Genomic DNA, 17,993 nt, shown 5'->3' on the forward strand with positions numbered 1-17,993 from the left:
GACCCAAGCAGATAACCCAGGACAATTGCCCCGTCTCAAAGAACATCCTTCATGGATGGAAACACTCAATACTGTCATGATGTCAGTTTTCCCCAACTTGATTCAATGCAATCCAAATCCAAATCCCACCAACTGGGACTTCCCTGATGGTCCAGTGGTTAAGAATCCACCATGCAAAGTCTCTCTTGCCGTGGAGGTGACGGCCAGAGGTTCTGGGGATTAGGGCACGGACATCTTCGGGGCTGTTACTACGTGTGTGTCCTTATTCCGTGAGAAGGCAGCATGTCCGCCCAGAATTCCAAACAATTGTCTCAAGATTTACCTCACCATGGGGAGGATTTCAATGAAAGAGGGATCAGACCCTGAGAAGACCGCAGGGATGCCCGTGGCACTCAGCTCTGGCTGCCGACCAGGGCAGCCAGTGGGCGTCTGTGAGTATTAAGTCACTTGTGACTTGAACTTCACCGCAGGTCCTCCTGGTTCAGAGGGCGAGTGCCCACAAGCTGGAGGACGCAGCAGACCCGCCTCCTCAGCTGCAGATGCCCCAGCTCACACTGTCCACTCCTCCCTGACTGTCTGTGCAGAAGCAATGGTCCCCAGTCACAGATGTTTATAACAGGAAAGAACTAGCAGTCAAATTAAGAATTGTTATTCAGCCACTCAGTGTGTCTGACTGTGATCCCACGGACTGCAGCACGACAGCCTTCCATGGCCTTCATAACCTCCCAGAGTGTGCTCGAACTCACGCCCACTGAATCAATGGTGCCATCCTACCATCTCTTCCTCTGTCGTCCCCTTTTCCTCCTGCCCTCAATCTTTCCCAGCATCAGGGTCTTTTCCAATGAATCGGCTCTTTGCATCCGGTGGCCAAAGTACTGGAGCGTCAGCTTCAGCATCAGTCCTTCCAATGAACATTCAGGACTGATTTCCTTTAGGATGGACTGGTTGGATCTCCTTGCAGTCCAAGGGACTCACAAGAGTCTTCTCCAACACCACAGTTCGAAAGCATCAATTCTTCGGCACTCAGCTTTCTTCACAGTCCAACTGTCACATCCATACATGACCACTGGAAAAACCATAGCCTTGACTAGACAGACCTTTGTCAGCAGTAATGTCTCTGCTTTTCAATATGCTGTCTAGGTTGGTCATAGCTTTTCTTCCAGTGGGCAAGCATCTTTTAATTTCATGGCTGCAGTCACCATCTGCAGTGATTTTGGAGCCCCCAAAATAAAGTCTCTCACTGTTTCCATTGTTTCGCCATCTATTTGCCATGAAGTGATGGGACCGGATGCCATGATCTTAGTTTTCTGAATGTTGAGTTTTAAGCCAACATTTTCACTCTCCTCTTTCACCTTCATTAAGAGTCTCTTTAGTTCCTCTTTGCTTTCTGTAATAAACATGGTGTCATCTGCATATCTGAGGTTATTGATATTCCTCCTGGGAAACTTGATTCCAGCTTGTGCTTCATCCAGCCCAGCATTTTGCATGATGTACTCTGTATATAAGTTAAATAAGCAGGGTGACAATATGCAGCCTTGACATACTCCTTTCCCAATTATGAAACAGTCCGTTGTTGCATGTTCGTTTCTAACTGTTGCTTCTTGATCTGCATACCAGTTTTGCAGGAGACAGCTAAGGTGGTTTGGTATTCCCATCTCTTTAAGAATTTTCCACAGTTTGTTGTGATCCACACAAAGGCTTCAGCATAGTCAATGAAGCAGAAGTAAATGTTTTTTCTGGAACTCTTGCTTTTTCTATTATCCAGCGGATGTTGGCAATTTGATCTCTGGTTCCTCTGCTTTTTCTAAATCCAGCTTGTACATCTGGAAGTTCTCAGTTCATACACTGTTGAAGCCTAGCTTGAAGGATTTTGAGCATTAGTTTGCTAGCATGTGAAATGAGTGCAATTGTGTGGTAGTCTGAGCATTCTTTGGCATTCTTTGCCCTTTTGGGGGACTGGAATGAAGACTGACCTTCTCCAGTCCTGCAGCCACTGCTGAGTTTTCCAAATCTGCTGGCATATTGAGTGCAACAGCATCATCTTTCAGGATTTGGAATAGCTCTGCTGGCATTCCATCACCTCCACTGGCTTTGTTCACAGTGATGCTTCCTAAGGCCCACTTGACTTCACACTCCAGGATGTCTGGCTCTAGGTGAGTGATCACACCATCGTGATTATTTGGGTAGTGAAGATCTCTTTTGTACAGTTCTTCTGTGGATTCTTGCCACCTCTTCTTAACATCTTCTGCTTCTGTTAGAGTGTTTCTGTCCTTTATCGAGCCCATCTTTATATGAAATGTTCCCTTGGTATCTCTAATTTTCTTGAAGAGATCTCTAGTCTTTCCCATTCTACTGTTTTCCTCTATTTCTTTCCATTGTTCACTTAGGAATGCTTTCTTATCTCTTCTTGCTATTCTCTGGAACTCTGCATTCAGATGGGTATATCTTTCCTTTTCTCCTTTGTGTTTCACTTCTTTTCTCAACTATTCATAAGGCCTCCTCAATCACTTTGCCAAAAGGGGGAGAGGGGATGTAATAGCCAGGGAAAGAATGTACATCAGAAAAATAATTACCCCTGGAAGCAGAAAAAAAAAATGTCAGACACTTCAGCTAATCTAGAACACATGTATACTATGATTTACCAGCCCATTCCAACAACTACTGAGTACCCACCATGTGCCAGGTACAGACGGAAAACTGGTGAATGGAACAGACACGAATCCCTGCCCTTGTAGACTTTACATTCCAGTGAAGGCGGAGGGGGAGCAGACGATAGACACGACCAAGAGAAGTCTAATATATTAGCTGGTGGCAGCTGCTGTAGAGAAAAATAAAGCCAGGAAAAAGAAGAGTGAGTCTGAGTGAGGCTGCCATTGTAAATAGTGGTCAGGAAAAGTCTGAGACGGTGACATCCCAGCCAAGCCCTGAGGTTGTGGTGAGTCTGCCAAGGACACAGATGGGGGAGGGGAGGATGTATGTCAGTGCTGACATTTGAGCAAATTTTTAGAAATCAATGTTCAATCCTTCTCATCACTTCTTTTCAACATTATACTGGAAGAACTAGTTAATGCAGTAAGACAAGTAAAGGAAATAAAAGGTTTACAGATTGAGGAAGAAGAAATACAACTGTTTCAGTTTGCAGATAACATACTCATATATGTACAAAATCCAAAAGAATTAGCCTGAAATAAAAAGAAAGACACTCCTGGAACTAATAATCAATTATAGCAAGGTTGCAGGATACAAGGTTAACATACAAAAGTCAGTTGCTTTCCCTATATATTCAGTTCAGTTCAGTTCAGTTCAGTCGCTCAGTCGTGTCCGACTCTTTGCGACCCCATGGTTGCAGCACGCCAGGCCTCCCTGTCCATCACCAACTCCCGGAGTTCACTCAGACTCATGTCCATCAAGTCGGTGATGCCATCCAGCCATCTCATTCTCTGTTGTCCCCGTCTCTTCCCGCCCCCAATCCCTTCCAGCATCAGAGTCTTTTCCAGTGAGTCACCTCGTCACATGAGGTGGCCATAGTACTGGAGTTTCAGCTTTAGCATCAGTCCCTCCAACGAATACCCAGGATTGATCTCTGGAATGGACTGGTTGGATCTCCTTGCAGTCCAAGCAATGAACTATTTGAAATTTGAAATTTAAAACACAATAAATAGCATTTACATTAATACTCCCCAAAATAAATAAATACCCAGGTAAAAATCTAACAAAACATATATAAGATCTATATGAAGAAAACTACAAAACTGTGATGAAAGAAATCAAAAGAACTAAATCAATGGAGAGATAGTCCATGTTCATGGATCAGAAAACTCAATACTGTCACAATGTATTTTTCCCAACTTGATCTCTGTAGATTCAATACAATTCTAATCAAAACCCCACCAGCCGGGACTTCCCTGCTGGTCCAGTGGTTACAAGCCCACCTCTTAACGCAGGGGATGTGGGTTCAATCCCCGGTCAGGGAACTAAGATTTCGCGTGTGGCGGGTTCAATCCCTGGTCAGTAACTAAGATCTCACGCGTGGTGGGGCAACTAAGCCAGCCCGAGCACCACGGCTACTGATCCCATGCATCATAACTAGGGTCCATGTGCTGCAATGAAAGATCCAGCACGACGTGACGAAGACGCAACACAGCTAAGTAAGTAAGTAAAACTGCTCTGTTTCCAGAGTCAGATAAGCATAGTTTCTCCTGCAATTATTTTAAAAAAGATATCCCACCAGTCAGCTAACCAATTCTTTCCTGGAGAGGTAAAAGACACAGAAGAGCCAACATAACATTCAAGGAGAAGAATAAGCTTGAAGGACTGACAGTACCCAACTTCAAGTCCTTCTATAAAGCTACAGCAATCAAGACAGTGTAGTATTGGCAAAAGATAAGACAGATCAGTGGGACAGAAGAGAGAACTCGGAAACAGACCCACATAAAAGCAGTCAGGGCTTCCCAGGTGGCACTAGTGGTAAAGAACCTGCCTGCCAATGCAGGAAACCTAAGAGAGGCAGGTCTGATTCCTGGGTAGGAAGATTCCCCCAGAGGAGGGCATGGTCACCCACTCCAGTATCCTTGTCACAAAGACTTGGACAAGACTGAAGCAACTTAGCACACGTGCGAATGCAGTCAACTGATCTTTGACAAAGAAGCAAAGGCAATACAATGGAGCAAAGGTGGTCTATTTAACAAATGGTGCTGGGACAACTGGACAACAGAAATTAACACCAGATGACTCACAGACCTAAATGTAAAACACAAAACTATGAAATTTCTAGAAGACAGTGCAGGAGAAAACCTAGATGCCTTTGGGTGTGGTGATGATGGTGTAGATACAACACGAAAGGCTGATCCATAAAAGAAATAATTGAGGAATTCCCTGGTGGCTCAGTGGCAAAGAATCCACCTGGAGTTTGACCCCTGATCTGGGAAGATCCCACGTGCCACACAGCAACTAAGCCCGTGTGCCACAGTCATTCGGCCTGTGCTCTGGAGCCTCGGAGCCTCAACTACTGAAGCGGGCACACCCTACAGGCGGCGCCCCGCAACAAGAGAAGGCGCCGCAGTGGGCAGCCTGCACCTGCAACCCGAGGAAAGCCTGTGCAGTGAGGACCCAGGCCGGCCAGAAGCAAAGCAAAGAAGGGCTTCCCGGAAGGCTCCTGCAATGCAGGAGACCTGCGTTTGGTCCCCGGGTTGAGAAGATTCCCCTGGAGAAGGGAACAGCTACCTACTCCAGTATTCTGGCCTGGAGAGTTCCATGGACAGAGGAGCCTGGCAGGCTATAGTCCATGGGCTCGAAAAGAGTCAGACACGACTGAGTGACTTTCACTTTTCACTTTCAACTGACACACAGAACTTCATTAGAATGAAAAACTTCCATCCTGCAAAGGACAACGTCAAAAGAATGAGAAGATAAATCACAGACTAGGAAAAAGACATTTGCAAAGGACATATCTGACAAAGGACTGTTATTCAAAAATATAGAAAGAACTCTTAAAACCCAACAAGAAAACGAGTGACCCAACTGAAACATGAGCAGACAATCTTAACAGACCCCTCAGCAGAGAAGATCTGCACATGGCATCTGAGCACAGGGACAGAGGCGCCACGGCCGGTGTTCTCAGAGAGATGCACATTACAAAACAACAAGGCCTCATGACGCCCCTATTGGAATGTCCAGAATCCAGAACCGAGTCAGCAAGGACGCCACGTGCAGCAGGAGCCCACATCCAGCACGGGTGGGTCTCAGACAGAGCAGCCGCCGTGGAGACAGCTGGGCAGCTTCTTACAAAACTGCCCACTCTCACCAAGCGGTCAGCAATCATGCCCCTTGGTATTCACCCAGAGGAGCTAAAAACATGTCCACACAAAAGCCCACAAATGATGTTTACAGCAGCTTTATTCATAATTGCCCAAACCTGGAGACAACCAAGATGTCCTCAGTAGGTGAGAAACTGTGGGGAAACTGTGGTGCACTGGACAATGGAATACGAGTCACCTAACAGAAGTGAGCTGTCAGGCCACGTGAGACACAAAGGAACCCTAAATGCGTAAGACTAAGTGAGAGAAGCAAAGAGAAAGGGCCGCATACTGTGACATTCCAACCTGTGACGTTCTGGAAAAGGTAAAACTACAAAGAAAATATAAAGCTCGGTGGTTGCCAGAGGCTGGGGAGGGGCAGGGCGAGATGAACAGACAGCACGTGGAGGGTGCTCAGGGCAGTGCCGCACTGTGCACGGGCCTGTAACAACGGGCGCACGCCACAATGAACTTGTCCAACCCCTAGCGTGTAAAACACCAAGATGAACCCTGACGCAAGCTAGGGGTTCTGGGTGATGATGACTTCTCAGTGCAGGCTCATCATTGCAACAGACGTGCCAGCTGATGCAATAACGGGGGAGCTATGCCTGGCAGGGGCAGGGGTATGTGGGAATTCTCTGTACCTTCCTCTCAGTTTTGCTGTGAACCTAAAGCTTGCTCTAAAAAAGAAAGTCTCTTTTAAAAAAATCAATGACAGAAACAAAGAAAGTTAAAACTATCTGACAATACATGGGGAAAAAAATAGATGAGAAAAATAAAATCGTTACAGTGATAAAAGCCACTTTCGGGGTTTCAAAGTATAGGAACAGCTATTGTTAAAACTCAGCCAGGAACACAGAAGACACATTTGAGAGGTGCACACCAAAGGAAATGGGAAAGGACAGCTGAAAGAGGCCGAGAGGAGCCAAGGGACCCTGGCACACAGGCGGGAAAGTCAGGAAATGAAAGGGAAAGACACCTCAGTGACAGCGGAAGAAAACGTTCCTGAAGGAGAGACACAGAGGCCGCTGTAGAAAGTTTAAAACAAAAAATTGGCCATACGCGTGCACAAGAAGTCATAGGCCTTGGAGGTGCAGACCCCTGTGGGCGCCAGGCAGGCGCGCAGGCTCCTCCCCTGGGCTGGACCAGCTCTGACCTCCAGGGTGCAGGTCCTGCAGGAAAGGGAGTTGGAGGCTGATGGGTAACCCAGCCCTGATGCTGTTCAAGCAAAATGGCAACAGCAGGCCTGGGGGCCCCAGCACCGGAGAAGAGCTGCTGGTGTGGCCCAGCGGGGCAGGAACCCCTTTCAGGACAAGGCTGAAGCTGAACACCAAGAGAAGGCAAACAAACCCTGGCTCAAGCCCCGTGGAGAAGGTGGCCCAGCCCTGGGGGAATACGGGGCTTCTACTGAGACCTCACGCGCCGGCCAGCCCAGCCTGCTATTGCTCAGGGCGACCTTTTCACACACCTGACTAGCTCTGTAACTCCTGGAAACCTATTTAGCCTGCGGAGCCTGTTTCCCGGGCTGTAAAATGGAGTGGTCACAGCTCAGCCTGCTGGGGCTCCTGAGAGAGCAGACTGTGAACAAAGCATTGACCACTCTCAGGGAAACCGGCGCCTGTGGGCGGTGCCCGGAGTCTCCGTGGGACCCGGCGCGGGCCTCCTGCCAGAAGAAGCTCCGGGATTCACAGACTTCCCTCCACCCTCCCTGCCACCCAGGGGCCTCCTCCGGGTCCAGGCTGCCCGGGCACCAGCCACCGCCTCCCCAGCCTCCCTTCAGTCAGCTCACTCCCCTCCGCCCCCGCTAGAGCACCCAAAGGAAGATGAGCACCGGAGCCCCTGTTCCCTTCTGGGTCCTCCCTGGGGCCCTGCAAGGCTCCCCTCCCTCTGTCCCAGAGGAGCTCGGTCCCCCACCGTGCTGACCAGCATCACTGCGTGTGGGCCGCTCTGTCTGGGTCACACACCTGGGAAGAGCTCAGAACCAGCCCGGCGGATGGGAGGCTGAGAGGTGGGGTGGGGGTGGGTCCCACAGCCCTCGCGACCTTCCCGCCATGGGGCGCGGAGCGTGCCCGCTCCAGAGGGACAAGCGCTGGGCCGGGTATGCGAGTCCAGGTAGGCGTCGTGGAGGAGGCGGGCCCGAAGCTGGACCTGGCGGGAACGCTGGAAGGTTCTCGAGCCTGGGCGCGAGTTCCCCGACAGGAAGCGCTCGGACGCGCGGGCCGGAGCGCGAGCAGCAAGCCCGGCGTCTCCCCGCGCCCGCCCCACCGCCCTCCGCCCTGCGCTGCGCCGGCGCCGGGTGAGCGCCTGGCCCGGCCGCACCCCAGCTGTGCCGCCCGCGCGATCTGAACTTCTCTGCGCGCCAGCGCGCTCCTGAGTCCTGTTAATATCATTTTGCTGTCTGCATCGTCACCGTTTCTCCCCATCTCCACCCTCCTCCAGGCTCTCCACCGAGTAGGGTGCCAGGCCCTCTGTACCTACTCCAGTTCTGCCTGCACACACCCGGCAGCTCCTTCCCCCCTCGCAGAGAGCTCAGGGAAGCCAGGAAAGGGCCCTCCTTCCAGCCCGCCCCTACTCTGGCCCCCGCCCCCTGCTAATCCCCAACCCCTCCCCCAGAGACTTTTGTAACAACTACGTGGGGTCCCCTCCATCAGTAGGTGCCCCAACCCGACCTCTCAGCCCAGGCAGTCCTTACCTGTAAATGCTAGCCTGCCCCTTGGGCCCTCACAGCCCTTCCTTCCCACCCCCCAGGGCAGAGTCCAGGCTCCCTCACCACCGACCTCCCAAGTAAGAGCATCCCTCTCCCTTCTGGGCCTTCAGGTCCTGGGATCTCAGACTCGATAGACCACCAACGCATATTCACAGGTTTTCTAATCTTCCGCCCTCTAGGGATGCCCTCCTCCAGGAAGCCCCCCATCAAGCCGGCACCTATCGTCCTTATGCTGTCTCCCCCATGCACTTGCTCCAGGGAGAAGGGGACTCTCAGGAGCAGAAGGCTGGTCCCAAGGGTGGGACTGGGCTCTGAGCTTGAAGGGGAACAGGTTCAAGCCACAGCCAGTCCCTCAGGCCCTGCAGCGGTTGGAGGAAGCTCCCTTGGGTCCCCAGGCTCTCCCTGGACAGGGAGTCGCAAAGGGCAGAGATCCGAGGTGGGTGGTGGGAGGGGCGCACAGGTCCCCAGGAGGCTCGGCACAGCCTGGGGCCACCAGCAGCTCTCCCTGCCAGGAGGAGGGGCGAGCTCTAGGGAACTGGCCCTGGGGACCCTGCAGGCTTGGAAGACTGGGCCATAGGGGTGTCTGCCTGACCCCCACCTGCAGTCCGCCCCAGAGGCCAGCTTCCCCAGGTGTGCGGCCGGGTGGGCTGGGCCCCAGGTGGATGAGTGCAGGGCGGGCCCCAGGCCCGTGCCAGGTGACCTCCTCCAAGCGCACTCAGCGCCGCACGAACTTGTCTCTCGGGATTTTTCCACACAAAACGCGACTCCCAGGGAAGCAACCGGTCTGATGAGCTGGCTGGGTGTGCAAACGTTTCCACCCCGCCCTCCCGGTGCCCCCGCAGTCCTGGTCCACAGCGAGGCCCCAGCAGCAGTGCTGGGCCCGGGATGCAGCCCAGGACTCCGCAGCCCACAGCAGCAGTCTCTGGGGTGAGCCCCGAGGCCAGCAGTCTCTGGACCGCCAGCAGGGTAGGTGGCCCACCCTGTGCATCCCCTCTGCCCAGCGGCTCCACCCAGGCGTCACCTGAACCTCCCCAGGGACCCTCCTTGACCCCTCTCACCCCCACACTGACCTCTGCCTCCCTCCGCAGTCTCCTCCCCAGCACTGACCTCACCCCTAAGGCTGCCTCCTGACCCAACCCCACCTTACCCCTAGTCCACTGCCCCCAGCCACCATTCCCACCTGGGACCACGTCCCTTGCTTTCAGGGACCCAGGGCCCAGGGTAAGGGTGTCCCACGGGAAGGAAGGCCGGTGAGGGTGGGCCCACGGTGACTCTGCAAGGGGAGCCCAGGAAGAACATGAAGCCCCGAGCCCCTGCCCCCTAGCCCTCCTGGGCTCAGCCCTCGCCCCACTCAGCCCACCAGGGGCCTGTCCCGGATCCCAGCCAAGCCTCCCCAGGAGGCCTTGGAGCAGGCGGTCCAGCTGGTGGGGGCGCTCCAGGGAGACTTTGGGGCAAGCCCCGCTCTGCCGGGCTCTCACTCCTGCTCTGACTCCTGGGCCGCCCCTGTGTGTGCAGCTCCAGCCCTCCGGGTCCCTGCTGGCCTGGACTATGGTTCCTCCCTGCATCCCCAGCCTGGGCAGGAGGGCCACTCTGAGTCAACCCCCCCGGGCAGCCCCGCCTGCCCCCTCTGAGTTGAGCCCTGACTCACGTGTTGGGAACGGCCTCCCACCCCCACAGCCTGGGGGGCAGGAGCCTGGGAGGGGACCATAGAGGGCCCAGCCAGCCCTTCGGAGGCCTCTGCAGAGGAGGCTAGGGGTGACTTCCGGGGTCTACGGGATGGGTATCTGGAGGGTCCTGAGCCTGCGGTGGGCCCATCTAGCCTCCTGCTTGTGGGGTCTCTTGGGCACCAAGGACCCAGACAAGGACCCCATCGAGCCCTCTTCACCCTGAAGCTCCACCCCGAGCCTTCAGCCCTCAACTCAGTCCCTTGGCGCCCGACCCCTGCTAGGCCTCGCACCAGCCTCAGGTTGGCTGTCTGGTCCTTGGAGTTTCCCAGAGCACCCCAATCCCCGGGCGGGGAGGGCCCTGGCCCTGACTCCCCGAGGTGGCTGCCCTGGGCCCTTTCCCAGCACTCAGGGCAGTAGGCCCAAAGGCCCAGCTGTGGCCTGTAGGGGCGGGAAACAAAGGCACAGACCCCTTCTGCCCCGTCCGGGGATGGGCGGAAGGAGGGGAACGCGCAGGGCCTGTTCTTCCGCCCGAATCCGCCTTGAGCGGCCCCGCCCTCCCACCTGGCCCAGGTGTCCCCGCCCCTCGCTGAGCTCAGGGCTGGGCGGTGTCGGTCTCTGAGCCAGCCCTGGGCGAGGCCAGCGGGGAGGGGATTTCAGGGACAGGGCCGCGCGGGAAGAGACGGCGGAGACAGCTCTGGCTTGAGGTGGCGACAGGGCCCAGGCCAGGCCGACCGCCCCGTGCCCGCCGCCATGCAGGACGGTAACTTCCTGCTCTCCGCCCTGCAGCCCGAGGCAGGTGTGTGCTCCCTGGCGCTGCCCTCGGATCTGCAGCTGGACCGCCGGGGCGCCGAGGGGCCGGAGGCGGAGCGGCTGAGGGCGGCCCGCGTCCAGGAGCAGGTCCGTGCGCGCCTGCAACAGCTGGGCCAGCAGCCGCGGCACAATGGGCCCGCCGACCCCGACGGGGAGGCCGAGGCAGCCAGAGGTAGGCGGACGCCAGCCGGGTGGGCGCCAGAGGGCGGCGGCAGGTGGGGGTGGCCCAGGGGCGTGGTGGTGCCAGGGCTGGAGGCCGCCATGGGGCAACTCCAGGTTCAGCTCCCTGACTCACCCGGCCGCCTTGAGTCACCGCCCCGCCCCGCCAGGCGTGGGAGACGCCATGGGTGGGGCCTCTACCTCCCAGCAGGGACCCTGGGGTCCTCACCGTGGGCCAGGGTAGGCCCCACCTGGCCCCTGTGCCCTGAGCCCACTGCCCCAGCCAGACACAGGAGATGCGGCACATGGCTGGCCGGCCGGGCCCATCTCAGTCAGCAAAGCCAGGACACACACACGTCCCACATCCCACGGGCTCACACGCAGTCTCAGAGACACGATGACATAAACGTCAGTCCCCCGGAGACACAGACGCCCAGACTCTGGTGTCCACCCCTGGCCCCCTGGGAACGAGCAGACAGGATGGTGAGGGGCGGGGTCTGGGGCTTCTGCAGGAGAGCCACCGCCTGTCGGGGCCAGGGTCTCCCTGCGGGATTGAGGGGCGGGCCTGCCAGAGTGACCCAGATAAGCCCGCTGAGAACAGTCCGCAGGGAATGCCCTCGGGGCCAGGCAGCCCCCTGCGTGCATGCATGTGCGTGAGTGTTGCAGCACGCTCAGGGCACTTCTGGAAACGTCATCCCCTCCTCGCCAGGCCGCAGCAGCGGCACCAAGGTCAGGGGGGAAGAAGAGCCTGTGGGGTGTCAGGGTCAAGCCCTGGTCACAGATGCTCAGAGGCCCTTCCCGGTACTGGCCTCCAGTGCCGGTCGGGAGAAGCGGGTCAACCAGCATAGGGGCCGCCAGGTTCCTGCGTCCTCCCCGCCCTGGGCCTCTCAGCCTTGCTGGTGACCCAGCTGGATGCCCAAGGGTCATGGGGTAGAGGAGGGAGCAGGGAGGGGTTAATTACCACCCCAGCTACCCTGGCAATTAGGGGGAAGAGGATTATAATTTTGGGGTGGGGGTAAGGTCCCCAGGCTGGGGGTGTGTCCCCAGGCTGAGCCTCCCTGGCATCAAAGGGGTAATAGCCCCTGCCCAGAAGCCTCATTAACCAGGGCGGGCCTGCCAGTTCGGGGAGGCCCCCCAGACCTAGCTGAGGCAGAGGCTGGGAAGGGGCCCCTCCCCTTCACCCCTGCCCTGAGTCCCTTCCAGCCAGTCTCTGTACCCTGGCCTTGGGCGGGTGGGACTCAGGAACTCCCTCCCCATCCAAAGGCGCTGCCTAGCAGGTGAAGCCACCCCAGCTGGGCTCCCGCAGCGCTGCCTGGTGTGACCTTTGCCCTGCCCCTCTCAGGGTGTTGTCAGCGCTTGCCGCGCGCCTGTCCACCCGCATGTCCGTTTATTTGTCCCTTCAGCGTCCCTCCATCCTCCCGGCCTAGAAAGCTGCTCACGCGCCCGCTGTTCACCCACCCACCGCGCTCCAGCCGTCCAGGCTGCCCCCTTCCCTCCGCCTCCGCCCACCCGCCCTGTCCACTCACCATGCAGTCTGGCTGGCGCCTGTGCCCTGGGCTTGTGTGTGCCTGGGGGTGGGGATGTCCCTGCCAGGTGGGTCAGGGGACCAACCCAGGGACACAGCGTGTCCCTGAGCATTGCAGTGTCACCGTCGTGTGGCCAACAGCACAGGCCAGGCCCACAGGGGTCAGTGCGGCTTCCTAGGCGTGGGGGCCAGGCACTGTGCCCTGGCAGGTGCCAGGGAGCTGATGAGGGGGCCTGGCACACTCCCCAGGCTGCCAGGAGGTCAGCAGGGTGAGCGCATCTGTCCCCCGTGGGGGTGGCGGGGGGCTGTGGGAGGGGTGATGCGGCACCAGCCCCGAGTCCGCCCGGCCGCCCCGCCAGCCTCAGGGCGGAGGAGAGGCAGGAGGCCCGCACCTGCCGCCAGCCCAGCGGGTTGAGCTGCCCCTGCCCCATCTGCAGGTGCGTCCCGGGCTCAGTACCACACCTTGCAGGCCGGCTTCAGCTCCCGCTCTCAGGCCCTGAGCGGGGAAACCTCGGTGAGTGACACCCCTCTAGCCCGGAGCCCTGAGGCGGATGTTCCGAGGGGGGCTGGGCTCCGTGGTCGGGAAGAGGGGCCTGCTGAGCCCCCGCAGCCCCTCACTGCCCTCCCCTCCCCGCCCCACAGACCTTCCGGCCCATCGCCAAGCCCACCTACAGCCCTGCCTCCTGGTCTTCCCGCTCGGCCGTGGACCTAAGCTCCAGTCGGAGGCTGAGCTCCGTCCACAACGGGGGTGGTGCCTTTGGGGCCGCAGGGTACCGGGGTGCCCCACCCGCTGCACCGGTGCCCGCCCGGCCTGTGTCCTTCCATGAGCGTGGTGGGGCGGGCAGCCGGGCAGATTATGACACCTTGTCCCTGCGCTCGCTGAGGCTGGGGGCCGGGGGCCCGGACGACCGATACAGCGTGGTGTCTGAGCAGCTGGAGCCGGCGGCCACGTCCTCTTACAGGGCCTTTGCCTACGAGCGCCGAGCCAGCTCCAGCTCTAGCCGGGCTGGGGGCCTGGACTGGCCGGAGGCTACCGAGGGACCACCCAGCCGGACCATCCGTGCCCCCGCCATGCGGACCCTGCAGCGGTTCCAGAGCAGCCACCGCAGCCGTGGCATGGCTGGGGGTGGGCCTGGGGGTGTCCTGGAGCCTGTGACCCGGGCCCCCTCTGTACGCAGCCTCAGCCTCGGCGACTCGGGCCACCTGCCAGACATGCGTGGGCTGGACAGCTATGGCGGCCACCGCACTCTGCAGAGGCTCAGCAGCGGGTGAGCTGGGACGGGCTTGCAGAGGGGGCTTCTGCCACAACCCCAGCCCTTCCTTGAGTCAGCCTAACCCATCTCTTGTCTCTGCAGGTTCGATGACATCGACCTGCCCTCAGCAGTCAAGTACCTCATGGCCTCAGATCCCAACCTGCAGGTGCTGGGAGCCGCCTACATTCAGCACAAGTGCTACAGTGACGCGGCCGCCAAGAAGCAGGTGACCGTCCCGCTGACCACGCCCACGGCCCTCATTCACTGTCCTCTGGTCCCTGACCATCCTTGCTGACCCCCAAACTGACTGTGCAGACCTGGGCCTACCCGGAGCATCCCCAGCAGAGGAAGGGGGGGAGGGATGGACTTACACATGTCCGAATACACGTGCTCACACCCGCACACCTCTGCACACACCTGAATATGGACACACACGTCTCTCAGGTACACACTTGCCTACACCTGCAACCTCGGAGCACACCTGCACACCTCTGCGCACATTTGCATATGTACGTACACATCTGTTAATGTATAACCTGCCGACACCTGGACACCTTTGCGCACATCTGCATACATTTGCACATACCCATCCATCGTGTGCACGCTTGTTAACACCCGTGTGCCTGTGCCTGCAGGCCCGCAGCCTGCAGGCTGTGCCCAGGCTGGTGAAGCTCTTCAACCACGCCAACCAGGAAGTGCAGCGCCACGCCACAGGCGCCATGCGCAACCTCGTCTACGACAACGCGGACAACAAGCTAGCCCTGGTGGAGGAGAACGGCATCTTTGAGCTGTTGCGGGCGCTGCGCGAGCAGGACGACGAGCTCCGCAAGAATGTCACAGGTGGCCCATCCCCGCCTGCTCCCCAGCCCCCTCCCACCCCACTCCCGCACCTCCCGCCACCTCTTCCCTCAGCCCCCACGACCATTCCTGGGCATGTCTCTTTGGAGCCAGCCTCCACCCCAGGGCCGGTGTCCCCAGGGATTGTACTCTCTGCCCTGCTGCAGCCCCGTTACCCTCTGGGTCACACCCAGGCTGTCCCCAGGAAGGCTGGTGGGTGAGGCTGGCAGTGCCTTGCAGGGAGAGGTCAGGAGCTTCCTCCCTACCACCTGAGAAAGACAGAGGGGCCGGAGACCTCTGAGGGCTCCAGAGGTCATCCCTGACCACAACCGCGGCCAACCCGTCACAGGGATCCTGTGGAACCTGTCCTCCAGCGACCACCTGAAGGACCGCCTGGCCCGGGACACGCTGGAGCAGCTCACAGATCTGGTGCTGAGCCCCCTGTCGGGGGCAGGTGGGCCGCCCCTCATGCAGCAGAACGCCTCTGAAGCCGAGATATTCTACAATGCCACTGGCTTCCTCAGGTGTGCCGGGCGGCCGTGGGGACCTGAGGTCTGAGGGACAAGGCGGAGTCACTGGGTTGGGGGGGCAGGGACACTGGTGGAAGTGGACGGACCCAGCAAGGCAGAGGTGTTAGCCCACGAGTGGAGTGGGCCACCAGGTGTCCCCCCCCCAGCCAGATGTCAACAGACTGGGGGCTGCAGGCTCAGACTTCTTTAAATCAGGGACCTGATCTGACATTCCTCACCTGCCCCCACCCCGGACAATTTGAGGGGTGTGTGGGGGTAGGCGTGCAAAAGCATGGGAGCGACAGTGTCCAACAGGGAGCAGGAGCAGGAGGTGCTGGGGGTGGGCCCAGCGCGGGGCGGGAGTCAGGGCCCAGGAGCTCGGCCTTGGGTTCAGCTCGCCGTGGGACGGGCTTTGTTGGGGGATCCCGTGGGGTGGCTCTGCCTGGGGTCCCTGTGTGGGCCTCTCATCTGCCTCCCTCCACAGGAACCTCAGCTCCGCCTCCCAGGCTACTCGCCAGAAGATGCGTGAGTGCCATGGGCTGGTGGACGCCCTGGTCACCTACATCAACCACGCCCTGGACGTGGGCAAGTGTGAGGACAAGGTGAGGGTCGGCCCGGGTCCGGGGGCCCCAGGCGCGCCAGCCTGCCCTGACCGCAGTCCCCTCCATCCGCAGAGCGTGGAGAACGCTGTGTGTGTGCTGAGGAATCTGTCCTACCGCCTGTACGACGAGATGCCTCCCTCGGCCCTTCAGCGGCTGGAGGGCCGGGGCCGCCAGGACATGGGGGTACCCCCGGGCGAGGCGGTGGGCTGCTTCACGCCACAGAGCCGGCGGCTCCGAGAGGTGGGCCCAAACTGGGGCGGGTGGGCAGGAGCAGGATCCCGGGCGACCTCAGCTGACCCTCCGTGCCCTCCTGCCCAGCTGCCCCTCACGGCCGATGCACTCACCTTCGCTGAGGTGTCTAAGGACCCCAAGGGCCTCGAGTGGCTGTGGAGCCCCCAGATCGTGGGGCTGTACAACCGGCTGCTGCAGCGCTGTGAGCTTAACCGGCACACGACCGAAGCGGCAGCCGGTGCGCTGCAGAACATCACCGCAGGGGACCGCAGGGTGAGGCAGCAGGGCCAGGCCGGGCAGGATGGGAAGGCGGGGGCCGCTGAGCGGCAGCAGTAGCATGAGGTCAGCGCCCCAGACGGCACGGGCCTCGGCTCCTGAGGACCTGGGTTCTGCGCCGGACTTGAGGGAGGCGCCAGGAGGTCTGGGCTGGCAGGGCCTGACCTGCGGGCGGCACAGGGCGCCAAGCACCCCGCTCACCACCCCCCTCCTGCCGGCAGTGGGCGGGGGTGCTGAGCCGACTGGCTCTGGAGCAGGAGCGCATACTGAACCCACTGCTGGACCGAGTTCGGACCGCTGACCACCACCAGCTACGCTCACTGACGGGCCTCATCCGCAACCTGTCCCGCAACGCCAGGAACAAGGATGACATGTGTGAGTCCCATAGCCTGGGATCCGCCTCCCCTGTGGACTGGGCGCACGCCTGGACTCTGCCTTTACTGCCACCCTGGGGCCAGCTTCTGGGAGGCCGCGGTCAGTGGACAGGCAGGCGCGCCAGCTCCCTGGGGGAGGAGGGGAAGGCAGGTGCCAAGGGGGCAGCGGGGGGAGGCAGTGGAGACCCACCTCCCCGACCTTCTGGCAGCCACCAAGCTGGTGAGTCACCTGATCGAGAAGCTGCCCAGCAGCGTGGGCGAGAAGTCTCCCCCAGCCGACGTGCTGATAAACATCATAGCTGTCCTCAACAACCTGGTGGTGGCCAGCCCTGTGGCCGCCCGGGACCTGCTCTACTTCGACGGGCTCCGCAAGCTGGTCTTCATCAAGAAGAAGCGGGACAGGTCAGGGCCCAAACCCCGCGCCCACCCTGCCCCCTGGCTGGCCCTGCCTTCTGGCTGTGCCTGTCACCCCGCTGACCCCTGCCCTCCACCCCCCAGCCCTGACAGTGAGAAGTCCTCCCGGGCAGCCTCCAGCCTCTTGGCCAACCTGTGGCAGTACAGCAAGCTCCACCGGGACTTCCGGGCGGTATGTTCCTGTGGCCCAGGGCAGGCGGGGCTACAAGTGTGGGGCGTGGAGGTGGGACGGCAGGGAGGGACAGAGAAGCCACGTGGCACCGGAGGCCTGGACAACCGGGGGCCTGCTGCCAGCACACTGGAAGAGCTGAATGCAGGGCAGCACAGCCCTAACTCTGGGTCCCCTCTCCACGCAGAAGGGCTACCGGAAGGAGGACTTCCTGGGACCGTAGGCGACGCCTTCCTGGAGAAGGAGAACGCGATGTGGCCCAGCCTCCTAGGGAAGGGCTCAGCTCAGGGCTGCTCACCAGCCGGCCTGGAGGAGAAGGTTGAGGATGGCCCAGGGGCCTCTCGCTGGAGCCATGTCCACGTGCAACGTGAAGGCCTGGGCCACGGGGGAGGGGACGAGGGCTTGCAGCTGGGGAATTGGCTTCTGCAGGGCAAAGGGGGGCAGGGCTTGAGGCTGCTCTGATGCATGGGGTAGTGGCCAGGTCACACTGGCAGAGGTGGTGCTGTCTGTGGCCCAGCGGTGCCTTGGGACAGCCAGCAGTGGGAATAAAGGTGGCCGTGAACACAGCCCCTCGTGCTTCCTTGGCTGGTCAGGTCTGGGGTCAGGTCCAAGGACGCAAGTGTCCCCAGGCATGGCCGTGCTTGCCCCTGAGGACACTCCCCCCG

At 59.2% G+C, this 17,993-nt stretch overlaps 1 protein-coding gene and 1 long non-coding RNA gene across 2 annotated transcripts; one reads left to right on the forward strand and one right to left on the reverse strand.

Moving 5' to 3' along the window:
• Positions 1-173: 173 nt before the first annotated feature.
• Positions 174-8,019, reverse strand: LOC129548589 (uncharacterized). The gene is made up of 3 exons (XR_008684352.2): positions 7,760-8,019; positions 2,674-2,818; positions 174-2,575 (listed from the first exon to the last, which is right to left on the reverse strand). It is a non-coding gene; the product is annotated as an uncharacterized LOC129548589 (long non-coding RNA).
• A 1,270-nt stretch (positions 8,020-9,289) lies between these two features.
• Positions 9,290-17,895, forward strand: PKP3 (plakophilin 3). Its single transcript, XM_055415104.2, has 14 exons — positions 9,290-9,468; positions 10,956-11,151; positions 13,101-13,177; positions 13,306-13,931; positions 14,019-14,142; positions 14,552-14,756; positions 15,103-15,277; positions 15,747-15,864; positions 15,937-16,104; positions 16,183-16,368; positions 16,593-16,746; positions 16,955-17,147; positions 17,244-17,331; positions 17,516-17,895. Exons 1-14 carry the CDS (start codon positions 9,388-9,390, stop codon positions 17,549-17,551), a joined length of 2,427 nt encoding a protein of 808 aa, XP_055271079.1. The 5' UTR covers positions 9,290-9,387; the 3' UTR covers positions 17,552-17,895.
• Positions 17,896-17,993: the final 98 nt, after the last annotated feature.

This window comes from Moschus berezovskii, chromosome 25 (genome assembly GCF_049115385.1).
Source record: "Moschus berezovskii isolate FMDL1 chromosome 25, NW_MosBer_1.0, whole genome shotgun sequence".
Classification (NCBI taxonomy): Eukaryota; Metazoa; Chordata; class Mammalia; order Artiodactyla; family Moschidae; genus Moschus; species Moschus berezovskii.

What these genes read in the sequence shown, in the direction of transcription:
- PKP3 (XM_055415104.2), top strand. Translation starts at nt 9,388, where the DNA reads ATGCAGCCCAGGACTCCGCAGCCCACAGCAGCAGTCTCTGGGGTGAGC. An exon ending in GTCTCTGGACCGCCAGCAGG is followed by an intron (nt 9,469 to 10,955) that starts GTAGGTGGCCCA and finishes TCCGCCCTGCAG; the next exon opens with CCCGAGGCAGGTGTGTGCTC. An exon ending in ACGCGGCCGCCAAGAAGCAG is followed by an intron (nt 14,143 to 14,551) that starts GTGACCGTCCCG and finishes CTGTGCCTGCAG; the next exon opens with GCCCGCAGCCTGCAGGCTGT.